Source organism: Schizosaccharomyces japonicus (genome assembly GCF_000149845.2).
Source record: "Schizosaccharomyces japonicus yFS275 unplaced genomic scaffold supercont5.3, whole genome shotgun sequence".
Lineage (NCBI taxonomy): Eukaryota > Fungi > Ascomycota > Schizosaccharomycetes > Schizosaccharomycetales > Schizosaccharomycetaceae > Schizosaccharomyces > Schizosaccharomyces japonicus.
Genome location: NW_011627862.1, coordinates 1,376,002 through 1,392,202, shown reverse-complemented (window position 1 = coordinate 1,392,202; position 16,201 = coordinate 1,376,002). Strand labels below are relative to the sequence as shown.

General features: G+C 48.3%; 9 protein-coding genes across 9 annotated transcripts; 5 read left to right on the top strand and 4 right to left on the bottom strand.

Annotated features, from left to right (window-relative positions):
- Positions 1-4: 4 nt before the first annotated feature.
- SJAG_01323 (ribosome biogenesis protein Rrp12) lies at positions 5-3,504 on the top strand (the record flags this gene model as incomplete). The annotated part of the gene is made up of 2 exons (XM_002172536.1): positions 5-1,054; positions 1,087-3,504. The coding sequence occupies 2 exons, from the start codon at positions 5-7 to the stop codon at positions 3,502-3,504; spliced, it is 3,468 nt and encodes a 1,155-aa protein (XP_002172572.1).
- Positions 3,505-3,962: 458 nt separating this feature from the next.
- On the top strand, positions 3,963-5,129 carry SJAG_01322 (60S ribosomal protein L3; the record flags this gene model as incomplete). The annotated part of the gene is made up of 1 exon (XM_002172535.1): positions 3,963-5,129. The coding sequence occupies one exon, from the start codon at positions 3,963-3,965 to the stop codon at positions 5,127-5,129; it is 1,167 nt and encodes a 388-aa protein (XP_002172571.1).
- Positions 5,130-5,416: 287 nt separating this feature from the next.
- SJAG_01321 (spore wall assembly peptidase Mde10) lies at positions 5,417-6,937 on the bottom strand (the record flags this gene model as incomplete). Its single annotated transcript, XM_002172534.1, has 1 exon — positions 5,417-6,937. One exon carries the CDS (start codon positions 6,935-6,937, stop codon positions 5,417-5,419), a length of 1,521 nt encoding a protein of 506 aa, XP_002172570.1.
- Positions 6,938-7,135: 198 nt separating this feature from the next.
- On the bottom strand, positions 7,136-7,924 carry SJAG_05225 (fungal protein; the record flags this gene model as incomplete). Its single annotated transcript, XM_002172533.1, has 2 exons — positions 7,136-7,766; positions 7,818-7,924. The coding sequence occupies 2 exons, from the start codon at positions 7,922-7,924 to the stop codon at positions 7,136-7,138; spliced, it is 738 nt and encodes a 245-aa protein (XP_002172569.1).
- A 376-nt stretch (positions 7,925-8,300) lies between these two features.
- SJAG_01320 (WD repeat protein Pop3) lies at positions 8,301-9,994 on the top strand. The gene is made up of 3 exons (XM_002172532.2): positions 8,301-8,557; positions 8,623-8,724; positions 8,862-9,994. The coding sequence occupies exons 1-3, from the start codon at positions 8,435-8,437 to the stop codon at positions 9,579-9,581; spliced, it is 945 nt and encodes a 314-aa protein (XP_002172568.1). The 5' UTR covers positions 8,301-8,434; the 3' UTR covers positions 9,582-9,994.
- Positions 9,925-11,147, top strand: SJAG_01319 (GTPase regulator Nrf1). The gene has a single exon (XM_002172531.2). It carries the CDS (start codon positions 10,036-10,038, stop codon positions 10,402-10,404), a length of 369 nt encoding a protein of 122 aa, XP_002172567.1. The 5' UTR covers positions 9,925-10,035; the 3' UTR covers positions 10,405-11,147.
- On the bottom strand, positions 9,952-11,344 carry SJAG_05637 (hypothetical protein). Its single transcript, XM_011050745.1, has 2 exons — positions 11,085-11,344; positions 9,952-10,852 (listed from the first exon to the last, which is right to left on the bottom strand). Exon 2 carries the CDS (start codon positions 10,640-10,642, stop codon positions 10,376-10,378), a length of 267 nt encoding a protein of 88 aa, XP_011049047.1. The 5' UTR covers positions 10,643-10,852; positions 11,085-11,344; the 3' UTR covers positions 9,952-10,375.
- Positions 11,345-11,479: 135 nt separating this feature from the next.
- Positions 11,480-15,833, top strand: SJAG_01317 (ataxin-2). The gene has a single exon (XM_002172530.2). The coding sequence runs from the start codon at positions 12,412-12,414 to the stop codon at positions 15,160-15,162; it is 2,751 nt and encodes a 916-aa protein (XP_002172566.2). The 5' UTR covers positions 11,480-12,411; the 3' UTR covers positions 15,163-15,833.
- On the bottom strand, positions 15,128-16,100 carry SJAG_01316 (hypothetical protein). Its single transcript, XM_002172529.2, has one exon. It carries the CDS (start codon positions 15,779-15,781, stop codon positions 15,362-15,364), a length of 420 nt encoding a protein of 139 aa, XP_002172565.1. The 5' UTR covers positions 15,782-16,100; the 3' UTR covers positions 15,128-15,361.
- Positions 16,101-16,201: the final 101 nt, after the last annotated feature.

Here is a 16,201-nt window from a genome sequence, read left to right as displayed (position 1 = left end):
CGCAATGGAGCAAGCAGCGGCGTTGCAAGCAAAAATTGCACGTTTAAAGAACGATGGTGCTGCTGACGAGCATAACTACCTTAAGCTCGTTCTTGAAGGCGTTGAAGCGTCGTTAGATGAAGGAAATACCGGAAGATCGCCTACGGCGTATCTTGTTTCCTTGCTCTCTCTGCTCACGGAGCATGCTGATATGAGCAAGGAAATAGAAAAAGCAACAGTCAGTTTGGTTGAACTTGTTTTGGGCTTCGTTCCCGTGCAGGTTTTGCGTGCAAAGCTTTCTCAGATTCTTTCTTGCGTAGCACCCGTTATGAACAACACAGACCACAGCAAGATTATTATTGTTCATTGCATCGGAATCCTCGAAAAGCTTCTCCTGGCTCAGGAAACGAATGCCTGGCAGCGTGACCAAACTGTCAAGTCATGCCTTCATGCCTTGCTGACACTGGGCACCTCGGCTTCTACACGCACACAGAAAGCTGCATTGAGTGCCGTTATAAAAATCCTGCGTAATCCTCCTCCTTCTCCCTCCTTGGGCCATCCCGGTGCAAAATTGGCATCCGTTGATACTCTCAACCTTCTCAATTCCTTTGTTATGGTGCTTAGTTCTGGCAACGCGTCTGCTGTCGAGGTTCAACGCACTCTTCATTCCCTTGTTCTTGCTCGTAACATTTGTCTGCATGCTGGTTGGTCTTCCAAGCATACTGAACAACTTGCTTCTTTGCTGTCGAGCATCACGGAAAGCAGAAACGCCCATCTTTCGCAAGCCGCTTTTTCTGTCTTCTCCGCTCTGTTTAAGGGTCTTTCTCTGAGCATTGAGGCAGACGCCTTTCAAGCACTTTTGAAGGCTCTCTTTACTCTTCGTCCCTCCGAGTACGATGTACAACTCTTGCCTAGTTGGCTTGACGCTGTAAAGAGCTGCTCCAACTTTATGAAAAAATACTCACCAGACGAGGCGCGGTCTACATGTTTCAAACAATTCAATAATCTTTTTGAATTTTTGAGATCAGACTCGCCTGCCATCCGCAGTGCTTGTAGCAGTACTCTCACTAGCGTGGTATTCTTTTGGACGACAGTAACGACTCTCAGGAAGCCGCTAAGCAGGTTGCCGACAAGTTAATGGGTGCATTACAAAGTATCCATTTTAGAGGTGCTTGGAAGGAGTGCCTGCAAGTAGTGGAATCTCTGTGCACAGCGTTGCACAAGGCTGCTTCCCCAGTGATGCTCCCCTTACTTTCGCTTGTTGGTGAACTTCGTGCTACGGACTCGTTTGAAGAAAAGGCAATGGCTGATCGTGCTATTGGTCGGTTTGTTGCTGAACTTGGACCTGAGGCAGTTTTAAGTGTGTTGCCTCTCAATCTCGTCAACCCCTCTGAAGGCCAAAACGGTCGTGCTTGGATGCTTCCCATTCTTCGTGATAACATTTACTGTACGAAATTGGGTCACTTTGTAAATGTGTTCGTCCCTTTGAGTGGAGTCTTATTTCAAAGAATCATAGATCTTAGTGATGCTGACAGCATTCCCGCTAAAATCCTTCAGACTTTAATTGAACAGATTTGGGCTTTGCTTCCAGGATACTGCTACTTGCCTGAGGATCTGATTGAGTCTTTCACAACTGACTTTGCCAGTATCTTGGTAAACGTTTTGTACCAGCAAGAAGACTTGCGCACGAACATCTGCAATGCACTCATTGAGCTTATTAAGAGCAACAAGGCTGTGAAAGAAGGAAAGCCTCTCATCGATGGAGCACTGTCTCCCGTAGATGTCCAAAAAGCAACTGCTAATCTCGAATATCTCGGTTCCTTGTCTTCAAATTTCCTCTTTACACTAATGAACGTTTACTCTTCGACCCCATCGCAGTATCATGCACTGTACATGCGCTGCTTCAATGCTTGGCTGTCCATTGCTCCGGCAGAAGTCATTCAATCCATTTTTGATAGAATGAATGGTACTTTCTCCGATTCTATAGATGCCTTGGAAGGCACTAACAGAGAAGACGAAGATAACGGAGTTCCTCCAGCAGCATATACTTCGGTGGATGTGTTGATTGCTCTTGCCCCTTTTGTACCGAAGGAAGCGTTGTTTGTCATGCTAAACTACGTTCAAGCTCTTTCACAGCACATCAATCTTGGTTTGCGGAAAAAGGCTTACAAGCTGTTGAGCGCTATTCTCAAGGTTCCTTCGCGCGAGGAGCTTCTGAATGAGAAGCTCAGTGAAATTATCTCAATTTTCCGTGAAGGAGCAAATAACATCAGCCCCGCAACCCAGAAAGATCGTCTTATGGCATTGAGATGTTTATTTGAAATTTCTTCTCCAACCTTATTCGCTGAAATGCAAAGTTTCCTTCCGGAAGCTGTCATTTCAACGAAGGAGGAAAGCGAAAAAGCTCGCCACGCAGCTTTTGAACTTTTGAAGCTGTTTATGCAACAAGCTCTCAACTCTTCGAACTATGGCATGACTGCACCCGAGCGTCTGGAGCGCTTTGTTTCATTACTTTGCGCTGGTCTTGCTGGCAGTAACTCTCACATGATCAGTGCAACTATTGTTTCCATTACTTATGTGGTTGCCGAGAACAAAAGCATCATTCGTCAGGAATTTCTTCTTGAATTTTTGAAAACCATTGACTTGTTGACAACGTCGCGCAACGCGGAAGTCGCCAGACCGACTGTTGATTTCTTGAAGGTTTCACTTTCTCTATTGCCAGCTGATTTCCTGAAGTCGTTTTTGCCAAAACTTGTACCAAGCCTTCTTAGTTGGTCTCATGAATCGAAGGGCCATTTGCGTATCAAGGTGAAGAACATTTTAGAAAAGCTTATCCGTCGTTTCGGTTACACCGAGGTTGAGCAGTACGTTCCCACTGAAGACAAACGTTTAGCCATTAACATTCGTAAATCTCGCGAACGCCATCTTCGCAAGCGTCGTGAGCGCGCTATGCGGGGTGTTGCCGAGCCATTGCGTGTGAGGAGACAGTTTGCTTCGGCGTACGAAGCTGCTGTATACGATTCAGAAAGTGAAGAAAGTGAGGAGGAAGGTGCTGCTGCACCTGCCGCTAAAAACGAGACGTTCATTCATATGGGTGATGAGGACGAACCTCTCGATTTGCTTGACGTCCAAGCGATTTCTCGTATTTCCTCAACGAATCCCTCGGCTCACAAGGTGCACAAGAGCGTCGCCGACTCTTTCCGTTCCGGAGAGGATGGTAAATTTGTGTTTGAGGAGGACCAAGACGGCGATGCAGACAACGAGGATGCCGAGTTTGCTGAGCGTGTGGCAGACACACGATCTGCATACTTGGAAGCAGTTGCTGGTGCCGACTCCTTTACTCGTGGTCCTAACAACAAGATCAAGTTTAAGAAGAATAAGCGTGGTCGTGATGACTTCGACGAGGACATGCTTGACGAGGACAGTCAACCTACTCGTCACTCATCCAAAACGAAGTCTGCTAAGCAAGTTGCTGGGCTGAAGGGACACAGCAGAAAGCTTTCCAGAAACAAGAAACGGCGTTAAACTGTTATATTACACGCTCCAATCGGAGACTAATTAGAAGGGAGTGATGTCGTGCAAATGAGCATATCGAATTGTTTCTCTTTGGAATTGGATAGGGTCAGTTGGTTAATACTGTATAAAATATATATTTTTTGGCTTACGAAGTAGCAACGATCGTTCCATTAATGCAATTACATTAGCTGGCTTAACATCTCGGGCCCGCCGCGTGTATCGCCAATTCTCTTCTTTCTGCTCACGCTGTTTATTAACAATTCCATTTGCCCTGGGATAGTGATCCCTAACACGTTAAGCATCACTTCGTTATTGTCTTTACTACGCCGCAACGAGACTCGGCTTAAATACGCTATTTCCGTTGTGTTTGTCCAAAAAGCAGTCACGTGTGTTTCGCCGGGTGTTTTGACTCGGCTCTCTCCTACGCACACCTCGCAACAGCCACTACCCTGTAGTAAGTAGGAATCATGTCTCACTGCAAGTTCGAGCAACCCCGTCATGGTTCTTTGGGATTCTTGCCGCGCAAGCGTGCTGCCCGCGCCCGCGGTAAGGTGAAGTCTTTCCCCAAGGATGACGCCTCCAAGCCTGTCCATTTGACGGCTTTCCTTGGTTACAAGGCCGGTATGACCCACATCGTCCGTGATCTTGACCGTCCCGGTTCCAAGATGCACAAGCGTGAGATTCTTGAGGCTGTCACTGTCTTGGAGACTCCCCCCATGGTTGTTGTTGGTGTCGTCGGTTACGTTGAGACTCCTCGTGGTCTTCGTTCTCTTACTACCGTTTGGGCCGAGCACTTGTCTGAGGAGATCAAGCGTCGCTTCTACAAGAACTGGTACAAGAGCAAGAAGAAGGCTTTCACCAAGTACGCCAAGAAGTACGCTGAGACCACTCAATCCATCACCCGTGAGCTTGAGCGTATCAAGAAGTACTGCTCTGTTGTTCGTGTCCTTGCCCACACTCAAATTCGCAAGACTCCTCTTACCCAAAAGAAGGCTCATTTGATGGAGATCCAAATCAACGGTGGTTCCGTTGCCGACAAGGTCGAGTGGGCTCGTGAGCACTTCGAGAAGACTGTCGATGTCAAGTCTGTTTTCGAGCAAAACGAGATTGTCGACGTTATTGGTATCACCAAGGGTAAGGGTGTTGAGGGTGTCACCACTCGTTGGGGTACCAAGCGTTTGCCTCGTAAGACTCACCGTGGTCTTCGTAAGGTCGCTTGTATTGGTGCCTGGCATCCTTCCAACGTTGGCTGGACCGTTGCCCGTGCCGGTAACAACGGTTACATGCACCGTACTCAATTGAACTCCAAGATTTACCGCATTGGTTCCGGTGATGACGCTAAGAACGGTGCTACCGACTTCGATGCCACCGAGAAGCGTATCACCCCCATGGGTGGTTTCGTCCGCTACGGTTCCGTTGAGAACGACTACGTTATGCTCAACGGTGCTACCCCCGGTCCCGTTAAGCGTGTCTTGACTCTCCGTAAGTCTCTCTTCGCTCACACCTCTCGCAAGGCTTTGGAGCCCATCAACCTCAAGTGGATCGATACTTCTTCCAAGTTCGGTCACGGTCGCTTCCAAACCTCTGCCGAGGCCAAGCAATTCTTGGGTACCCTCAAGAAGGATTTGGAGTAGATATCTTCCCGGTGTTTTTGATTTGCTAATAAAACATTCCTTGCTTATGTGGTGGATTTATATTAATGTGTGTAATGTTTGGGGTAGCTAGTAAGTTTGTAAAAAGGAATGGGGGACAAATTATTGGCGAGTGGAATTGGTGCAGGGACAAGAATAAGGCACGCACATTCTTAAGAGTATTCTGAAGACGAATTGTTCTGCACGTAAGACGCTTGAGTAATGTTCGCAGGAATTGGGAATTGCTTTGGTAAACGCAAAAGCAAAAACCTCTGTCTGCGTCCATAGCGTTACCAAAAAAACCAAGCAATCGCTGCAACTCCAAAGATGGTGCTGAGAGCTAAATAAAAGAGCGGGGGCTGCCTAGACCACGGAGCAGACGAAGCGACATCCGGAATACAAATACCTTCTCTGCAAACCCCATCTGTACAACGTGTTCCGTCGCGATATGGCTTGTCTGTCGTGAAACAAAACCCTTTACTGTCCTGACACGACATCATACAACTCTCCGGGTGACAAGCAGTGATGGCAAAACTCGCAAATTCTTTGCATTGTTGGTAACGAGAGGTGCATACGCCAGAGGCACAGAAGCCTTGTCCAAGGTCTGTACTACAATGCTCACCGTCCTCACGAAGGATATCGTCAGGGCACTCAGCGTGTTTGCCTGTGCAATACTCAGGCTTGTCGCAAGTACCTTTAGATGCCCGACACAGCGTAGAAGATGACGCGAATTGACAATTGTGACAGCAAGAACCGGAACTGTCATCGCATTCGGCACCTTTCTTTAATGTACAAGTTTCACCATCGCAACAAGGGTTATCGTCGCAGTGCTCACCACAGTCGCATTGCTCTCCGGGATCTAAAACGCCGTTTCCACATGTCAGAGTTTCAAGTCCATATTCAGTTTCTTGTTCTAATTGCTGTAAGCAGTGAAGTGGTGCGTTGTTCCCGTCAACCAACTCCTGAAACTGTCTTTTCGAGCATTCGCTAAAACTCTTTGATGGATATGAGTGGGAGGAATGCATAATAAAGAGACCCTCGGAATCACATAAAGACGGGGAAAATGGACAGCATGTCCGTGGTTCTTGGAGACATAGATCTCGATCACAGTCGTGCGTCAAACCCAAACTGTGACCGATTTCGTGAGCAACAATGGGCCAGTCAGTGGGATAAGCGGCAACAATGCTGGTTGGGCCCATGCTGTGAAACTCGTCCTCAATATGTTCTTGACACACCTGCCCAAACCATGCCATCCCGGTGCCGCTAACATCCTTGTCCTTCGTAAGCAATGACCATTGCTGTGCACGTTGAAATCGATACTTATTGGCGTCGGAAAGCAAATGCGAGTTTACGAAAAGCGAGCGTTTAGCGTTGCCAATCCACTTGCTGAAAATGTCCAGCTTCTCTTGCATGGAATGACCATTCATCAGTAGCTCCTGATACCCGAGCTCCCACGAATATCTTCCCGAACATGAATCAGGTCCGACAAGAAGGGTTGAAATGCGCACCTGGAGTTGAAACGCATTTTCAAACAGTTGTGAAACAAACTGAAATTGCTTCAGAATGTGGTCCTTTGCTTTCATGGGGTTCGTAAATTGGGCCAAATAGTCGCAATCGGCGGCGATACCGACCCACAAAACCCTGTTGACTCTGGGTTGGTAACGAGATAGCTGGAACGTCGTTGCATGTTTCACAACGGCTATCTCACGTTGCGTCCTCTTCACATTTTGGTTCCAAGTCTGTTCCCAGTTGTCACCAAATTGGAAGGCGTTAGCCAACGTGATAATGATGGCTAACAAAACGACCCGCATGAAGCAAGAGTCACAGCAAAACAGCTGCCCGAATAATCAACAAACAACGTAGTAAGGAATGTAATTTTTGTCCGTTGTGCCGATTTGCAGAATGTCTGTCACGAAGCAGAGACGCACTCCATAGTGAAAAAGGTAAACAAACCAAGACGTATGTGTTTACAATTCACATCCGGCACAACCAATGAAAAGCTCGCATACTCAATAAAACTGGGTGCTTTTGTACAAACGCGCATGTACACGGTCGACAACGTAGTCGTTTTCCTTTCCGTAATCCACAGGCTCCCAACTTTTGATGTTCCATGAAGTCCAGCCCCAATTAGGTTTAATTGTTGGCTTCTTGTGAGGTGCAAGCACAAGAAGCCAGCGGGCCTGTGTCGATAATGTGTACAGTGTGGCCCACAAGCTGGAATCGTCGGTCAACAAGTGCAGTGCAAACGAGCAGACAACTAAATCGTATGCACCGTCTTCCTTCGAAGGTGCTGGTGGGAGCTTTTCGTCAGCGATGTCTTGAAAACTCAGAGGCAGACAAGGATAGCCCAACCGAGTTTCAAATGCAGGTCCAGTGAATGGGTCGGTGGAGACGATGTGTGGTTTGCGAGTAGTTGGATCGATTGAACAGACAATCGTCCGCCGACGATTCAGAGAACAAGGTTGACCATTTGCCAGAGCTCGTGCAAGCGTGTCCCATTCTAAGATTACTTCTGTTGCTTCACCGCTTCCACAAGCCATATCAACAATTTCTGCTCCTCGTCGCAGACCTTCATCCTTCGACCAAAGAATGCTCAAGCATTCCATCAACAGAATGCGTACTGTTGCATAATGTGGGTTTCTAACATTGCCCGTTAGAAAGATTGGGTGGAACGAGTACACGGCATCTTACCTGTAACTTGTAGAAACCTTTTTATAGTACACATCAACACCTTGAGCATAGTTTTCTCTCATAGAATGCAGTATATTACCTGCAATAAACGGCGTGTGAGAGGGCATTGGGAATAAGAGGGAGGAGAAAAGCAACAGGAAAACGAAACAGAGTAGAACAAAAGTAGCAGTTTTACTAGAAAGAATTTCACTTTAACTGCTCAACAAAAGAAGTCCAAAAAAAGAAAAAAAGAAAAAACAGAAAGTCTATTTGGCTAGGAATAAATTTGAGGAACCAGCAACATAAATAACCAAAACCGTTCAGTAAACCCTTTTCCACATAAACACTTGAAACTCTGTAGGTTACGTTTCTCACCAACCGGTCAAATAGTCGGTTTACGTCCCGTTTTTGCGTCCCTTTAGTGTTTTTCCTGTTTTGAGAGGTATCTGCCCAGTGGTAGCTTCCATGTGTGACCTCCCTTGCGACCCCTGTTTGCCACGCGACGCGTTTTGCATTTAACCTTATTTACCGATACGAGATTTTCGTTTAAGCTCGGTTGAAAACGCGTCGTCCGTAGCAGAACTGAGTTTAGAAGAGGAAATACATTTAGCCATTACCAACGTGCACATTGCCAAATAATGTCGACTGTTTATCCTCCGCAGCATTCTGTGCTGCTTGTGAGCAGCGGTTACGACCATACAATTCGGTTTTGGGAGGCCCTGAGCGGGATTTGCTCGCGTACTATCCAACACGCCGATTCTGTATGTTATTACTGACTAACTGGAGCGACTGTTTGCAGGCTTGAACGCTAACTGTGTATATAAAGCAAGTCAACAGACTGGCCATCTCTCCCGATAAGCGGCTGTTGGCTGCTGCAGGCAATCCCCATGTACGACTGTACGACATTAATGGAAACAGCCAGATGCCGGTATGAATATGGAAGAGAAGGACGAGAGAAAAGACAGAACACTGAAATGAATGTGGAGAAGAAGAGCATTCTGTGTCGCCCGCTCTTTCTTGTTTTTTATTTCTTTCAAGAATCACTACTAATTTCAAATGTGGTAGATTATGACCTTTGAAGGACATACAAACAACGTTACGTCTGTTTCTTTTCACTGTGATGGAAAATGGTTAGCTACGTCGAGTGAAGATGGCACAGTGAAGATTTGGGACATGCGTATCCCGTCCGTTCAACGAAATTACGACCATAAGTCGCCGGTGAATGATTTGGTCATTCATCCAAACCAGGGTGAATTGCTCTCGTGTGACCAGAGCGGTCGTGTTCGTGCATGGGACCTTGGAGAAAATACATGCACACACGAGCTTATTCCCGAAGAGGATGTACCCATGCGGAGCGTTACCGTTGCCTCTGACGGAAGCATGTTAATTGCCGGTAATAACAAGGGAAACTGTTATGTTTGGCGCATGCTGAATCACCAAGACGTCTCTCTACTGCAACCCGTCATCAAATTCCAGGCACACAACCGGTACCTAACTCGGTGTGTCTTGTCACCGGATGTAAAGCATCTGGCCACCTGTTCAGCCGACACAACCGTCAACATCTGGAGCACAGAAGACATGTCGTTTATGCTGGAGCGTCGTTTGCAGGGTCATCAACGTTGGGTTTGGGACTGTGCGTTCTCGGCCGACTCGACATACCTTGTTACCGCTTCTTCCGACCATGTAACTCGACTTTGGGAGCTCACGAGCGGAGAGACAATTCGGCAATACTCTGGACACCACAAGGCAGCCGTCTGTGTTGCTCTTAACGATTATCAAATCTAGTTTCGCCCTGCAAAAGTCCACGTTCCATTCTCAGCAACAGCGACGACTGCGAGTCGCTTGAGCAACAGGCGACGCTACAGCGTCGCCTGTTGCTGCAGCCGTTACGGCTACATTCAAGACATAGAACGCACACAACAGCGCATGAATCTCGATGTCGCGCGCCCTCCCGCCCTCGCAATTGCTGTTTTCCTTCTCGTTCTCCTTCTGTCTTGCTCTCCTTCCTGCCCCCTCCTGGCCCCGCCTAACCCCCACTCCCAATCTGCGCTCTTGGATGACGTCATGTTTTAACTGCGACTGTGCGACAAAAACCGCGCTCTCGCTTATAAGCGATGGCGAAACGAATCTATTTGAAGGAGAAGAGTGCCTGGGGCTCCTAACCAGAACCAACATCTCTCGTTGTCCCCTGCACGCGTCTGTCTCGTGTACGCAAACATCTGTTTCGTTTTTGTCCATAATGTCTTCGCAGCCTCTTTTGCAAACGACCGCAAATAAGCGCATTGCGCTGCCTGTTCGCGTGGAGCCCAAGGTGTTCTTTGCTAACGAGCGTACGTTTTTGTCCTGGCTCAGTTTTGCCGTTGTTTTGGGCGGTCTCTCTGTTGGTTTGTTGAATTTTGGTGATCGCGTTGGCAAAATCAGCGCCGGTCTGTTTACTTTGGTCGCTATTTCTACGATGGGATATGCTCTCAGTATCTACCACTGGAGAGCTTCTGCCATTCGCCGGAGAGGTAGTGGTCCCTACGATGACCGTCTTGGTCCCTCCATTCTGTGCTTTGTCTTGCTGGGTGCCATTGTCACTAATTTTGCACTTCGTATGTTCTACTAAGCTTCTGCAATTTCAAACCTGTTTTTTGGAGTTGCCATCCCTGGCATAGGAACATGTTTGTATAAACGCAACTATCCCCTTCTTCTTCCTTAGCACCTAGTAATCTTTTCTTTTTCGTTTTTGCGTGACTGTGTCGAGGGACACGTTTGTGATGTGGAAAACACACATTTCTTTTTAATAAGACTGTTGCTGGTCTGTTTGGCTGTCTAATGTCGACGAAAATTAAATAATCTCTCATAAATGCAACCGCTGCCTGCGAATGCCGCTGTCTTGGGTTTTTGAGAGATGAAAGAAACGCTGTAGTAGGGTCACTTTTCTTAATTTTTTTTACGGTGCCTTACAGCGTTCGTCACGTTCCTTTACTTTCTCCTCTGTCTTGATTTCAGGTATGCGATCCGTTGCTGCTCAGTATTGTGGCGTTTCAGGATCAGGAACGCTACCGGTCCACCTGTTTTGTATGTGTTAGTAAGCAGGCAGTGGAGCAAAGACTTGGATTTCTGGTACTGACGAGGAGCTATTCCCGTGCATGCTCGTTCGTACTTGACAGGCGTTTGCCGAGGCTGTTCTTGCCAGACGTTTGTCGTTACTCGACATTCCCAGCCAACAATGTCGTCGTCCTTTATCCATGCACCGCATCCAACTCATTTTATTCACCGCTCGCCCCTTCACCTCAAGCTTACCTATAATAAAAATGGAACCCATTACGAATGCCGGGTGGAGATGTAGCCGTGCCATTGTTGGACGTGATGAGTCGCGTGCGTGCAGACTTGGTTGATGTTGTTGTAGAGACGCTGTTGCTGCTGCTGCTACTGTCGTTGCTGTCGTTGCTGATACTTCACTGCTCGGCCGTCAGCCGGCGGTTCCGCCTCCCGTCTGACCTGCGTAGCTGTGACACAGTAGGCACTTGCGCCTTGGTGCGGTAAGTGGATCTGCGTCTTTGTGTGTGTGGTGGTGATCCGATGATCACGAAGATCTATCGGCTTGTCGAGAGCACCACGGCACGTGCTCGCTTAGCTGAATTGAGTATATGGAAATCTGTTACTACGTCATTCACGTGCTCGCTTATTACCTTTGAGATTGAACAACAAGGATCCGAAGCCCATTCTGAACCTGCCCTCTCCCAAACACTATCTCTGCACCCCTAAGCGTGTTGACCGTCAACGCGTTCCAATTCCTTGCTGCAGTGTTTCGGAAACTTTGTAGTTCGTGATTGACGCGAGACGACGACGTGGTATTCACGGTATTCCACTAGCAATTGAGTTTTCGGAAGCTATTCACGACTTCGTACTTCTTTTCGCTGGGAATTGACTGGCCTTCTCACGCCGAAAGCAATAATTCACCCCTCTCCACACGTCGCGACGCCCTCTAGTGTCGCGTTTTAACCGTTCTCGCCTGCCGACAAGCATTCTACGACTTTTGCGACAAACTCGCCCATTGGCCCCCTGCAGAGTTGAAAAGTATTTCCGTTCTGAATTTACTCCATCCTTTTCATCAGTTGCATTTGTTTCTCAATCTCTGGAAACCTTCGTTCTGAGAATTGAGTTTTTATACACACGTGGAACCGTTCCAACCTGCGTTTGAGTACGAAGTTCGTTCCCGAGACAACCTTGTATTCTTTACTCACACCAGTAGACGAACACATTCATTCATATAAAACACATCTCTCACACACACATACGCGTAGACGCACGTGTACGGTCAGTGGATCAGTAAACTCTCTTTTTCGTTGTCATTACTTCAACTCTGCCCACATTTCGTGCGGTCCACACACTACGCGTTATTGCATTTGTCATTCAGTTCGCATCTGATTTTGCGGACGTACTCTTCTTATACAAGGACTTAGTCGTAAGTACTTGCATACTCCCCTCCCTCGGACGCTCCGCACTCCACCAAAAAGCCAACTTCATACTTCCACCAGGTCGTGTGCTTTTCGTCTCAGTAAACTACTGAGAGGTAGCAAATCAAGGGATTGAAAGAGGATCCAAGGAAACTCTAAACACTCTTTAGATGGTAGCATTTTCGTCGCAGACAAAACCTGCTGAGCCGAAGAAGTCTGAACCGTCGTCCCTCGCTCCGGCACGGAGCTGGTCGACGGTTGCAGCCCGTGGAAACAAATTGGCTATGTCTGCTCAGGCAGCAGCAGCCGCTGCTGCTGCTAACAAACTGAAGAAGCCGACGACCGAAAACTCTCGCCCCGCGTCCGTCGCATCCACTGCTTCGTCAGCTGCTTCACGTTCGGTTGCTAGCTCGAACAAGGCCAACAATGCGCCGGGTGAGAAGCCTGCTTCGCGTACTACGAGTCGCAGCTCCAATTCGAGCACTGCTAGTGCCTCCATCGCCTCCCGTGTTGGAATGGCCAAGGACGCTACTGCTACTACCAATGGCTCAACACCGTCCGTTGCGTCCGCGTCTACTTCGACCGTTGACTCGGCTTCCACGCAACAGAAATGGATGACAGATACGGAAATTTCATTGCACGCAAAGTCGTCTGAACGCCGGCACCGCGAGTTGCGTCGTTGGGTCCCGGAGCAGGAGACGAATACGAACGAGCCTTTGCTCTCTCTCGAGGAAACGGCGTCCACTACTACTGCAAGCACTTGGGATCAGTTCGCCGTCAACGAGAAACTCTTTGGTGTTCAGTCCAAATTTGACGAAACAGTATACACTTCAACCATCGATAAGTCTCATCCGCTTTACAAAAAGCGTGAAAAGGAGGCCGATCGTATTGCCCGTGAAATCGAATCGTCTACAGCTACGAACCTGCATATCGCCGAGGAGCGTGGTCTACGGATAGACGATAGTGGCCTTGATGAAGAAGATCTTTACTCTGGTGTGCACCGCTCCATTGATGTCGTTCGCTCGTATCAACGTCGTCAAACACCGAGTGCTGGTGACAAGGATGCCAACGCTTCGCGCTACCGCAACCGTCCCAACACTGGTAACAATGCTTGGCGCTCATCTGAAACATCCTCTGGTAAGCAGAAGGCTTTGCCTAACGATCCAGCAATCGTTTCGCATCGTTCTACTGCTGCCCGGATGTCTACATCTTCTGCCGTTCCAGGCCCTGCTGCTCATGAATCTTTTACCACTAAGGGTAGTTCTATATTGAAGGATGCGCTCGCCGGTAAGCCCTCGGATGCTTCCACGAGTGCTGAATCTGCGGTTTTTGAAAAGACCGACGCGCCCGCCGAGGGAACATCTGCCGCTCCGGAGGCTAAGAAGCCTGCTGCATCTACAACTACAGAACCAGTCGCTCAAGAGGCCGCTCAAGACAACACGGAGAAGAACGCTGTTGCCCATGCTGACGAGGAAGAAACCTCAGAAGCGCATCCCCTCGCCAGTAAAGAAGAGGCGGTTGCTCCCGGAACCGCTGACGTCGGCGCTGCTTCACCGAAGAAGGAGAGTTTGGTGACACGGATTGCTGAGCTGCGTAAGAACGGTGTCCCTGCCACTATTCCATCTGCCCCCAGTCCTACACCTCTCTCTAAAAACCAAACGACTCGCCCTACTACCAAGCTTAATGCTAAGGCTGCGTCCTTCAAACCCCATACGAATGCACCTGTGTTTTCGCCTACAGGCTTTGTTGTCCCCGCAGCATCTTCCCACATAATGCCCAAGTCGCCCATTGGTTACCCTGTCTCACCAATTCGAAAGATGATGCCGCCTTACTTTGTCCCTCCTCCTATGGTGCCCGCTTCTGCAGCTATTGCACCTAATGCTACTTTCTTTACTCCTCCTGCTTCACCGGAGGATGAGGAAACAGTTGAGAAGGGGGACGTTTCAGAAGACTTCAATGCAACCAAGACCGCCCAGGCGTCGGTCGCTAAGGAGGCTTCTGAGAAACCCAGTGTCTGCTCTCCGACATGGAATAACGGTAATGTTACTCTTCAACGTGAGTTGGCAAAGCAAGCCCCTGCTACTGCCCCCTCAACTGGTGCTCCTTCCAACGCTTCATCTGAGGCTGGTTCTCAAACATCAAAGTTGAAGACTGAAGAGGTTAGTGCTGGTGTTTCTCCCGTAGTGGAGAATGTCGCAGTTCCTGCCGTTCCTGCTGGTATGCAGCCCGTGAAACCCATGGGCCCATTCCCCGCTCCTGGAATGTCCTACATGCCCATCGGTTACCCATTCCGCCCTTATGCCGCAGGTCCTGGTGCACCTCCTCAGTTTGTTCGACCAAATGGTGGCTCTCCTGTGCCTCCAACGGCTGCTCCTATGCCTAATGGTGTGCCCTCTCCTATGATCGGTTATGTCGCTCCACAGCTCATTCCCCAGTTTGGAATGCCTTACCCGCCCCAACCGCGTAACGGATCCTCTGCTGGGGGAATGCCTGCTGGTTACTTTGTTGCACCCCCTACCGGTGTACCCATAATTGCGCCTTATGGAATGAATGGTGTGCCACCTATGTACGGTGCTTACCCCATGAATCCAGGCATGATGGGTTATCGTTACCAGGGAGGAAATGATTCGCGTCGCAACAACTACCAACAGCGTTCGCCAATGGGTTATGGCAAGAAGGGTAACCACGTCGGTAAGAATCACTCGGCCTCTCAAACCTCCATTCCCAAACCGGGCAATGTGCCAAAGCCGGTGCCTACTCGCGCAAACCACACAAGCAGCAATGGCAATTCTGGCAGCAGCAATAACAACCTCACCCCTTCATCCACGAGCGCTCCCAATGCACCCGCTCCTTCATCTTCTGCTGCCACGGCTGCTGCAACCGACGGTGCAGAACAAACCACTTTGAAAACAAACCCTTAGACGTTTACAGAATGCTACAGTATTTCTGTGGCTAACTTGATGACCGTGTTAATATTATGGAAATGTATTTGTGAATGCGAAAAAGCGTGAACTAGCTATTCTTGAACTGCTATTTACACGTTTGTGAAACGTGTCTGTCTTAGTGAGAAGAGAAAGCGATCCGTCATGCTGTTCTCGTGTTTTGCTGTCATACCACGGCTCATGTAAAGACACCCATAGTTGAGAAGCCGACCCAGCCATCGTTCACCTTGGCGAGAACGTAGTATATGGTCTTTGTGTTTGTGTCCACTGCCTCATAAAAGTGAATTTCAGCTGTGCGAGCAGCTTGCTTGACGGCTTCTACGACGGCCTCATAGTTGTTCGCGGCATCAAACTGATCCCGAGGAATTTCAACCAAGGCCTTGGGAAGTGTAGTCAGAAAAATTGGATGAAAGTCTTCGTCAGATTCACTTGTGTAAGTGATTCCCTCCACGGCTTTACTCAATTTGGTGTGCAGTTCTTTGGAGGGAAAGTTGGCACTTTGCATCAATTTCGAAGGCAGCGCTGCTTTAGGCTGTGGATGCGTATTTCTTGGCTCGTTTGCAGCCTCTAGGAATGCTTCGTAGGTTTTGTCGTCCATTTTAGAAAAACACAAGTTTCGTAAAGACGTAAATTGTAGTCCCTGTAACCTGCGGCTGAGAGGGAGGAAATTATGGGGCCGTAAAGCTGTTCTTGGAAGGAGACGAACTAACTTGAAGCTAAGGAAAACCAGTTTTAAGTTGTTACGATAGAGCCTCAGCGAAGTTTTTCGTCAAGGAACTATCGAAAGAAAAAGCAAGATTTGTATGGATTGTATGAGATGAGTTGGACGTACTTGTACACGTCTCTGAATGTCTTAAATTTTGATCCTTTCAGCTGTATTTCTGTGTTTCTGCTAGCACCCTCTGGGCCCTTTTGGCATCTATTTGGTGTTGATGTTTACGTCATCGTGGGTAAACGTCATGGTTTTCGCTTAAGAAATAGTGTTTGCCACGTGGAAGGAAAATGCGACAACGCACTA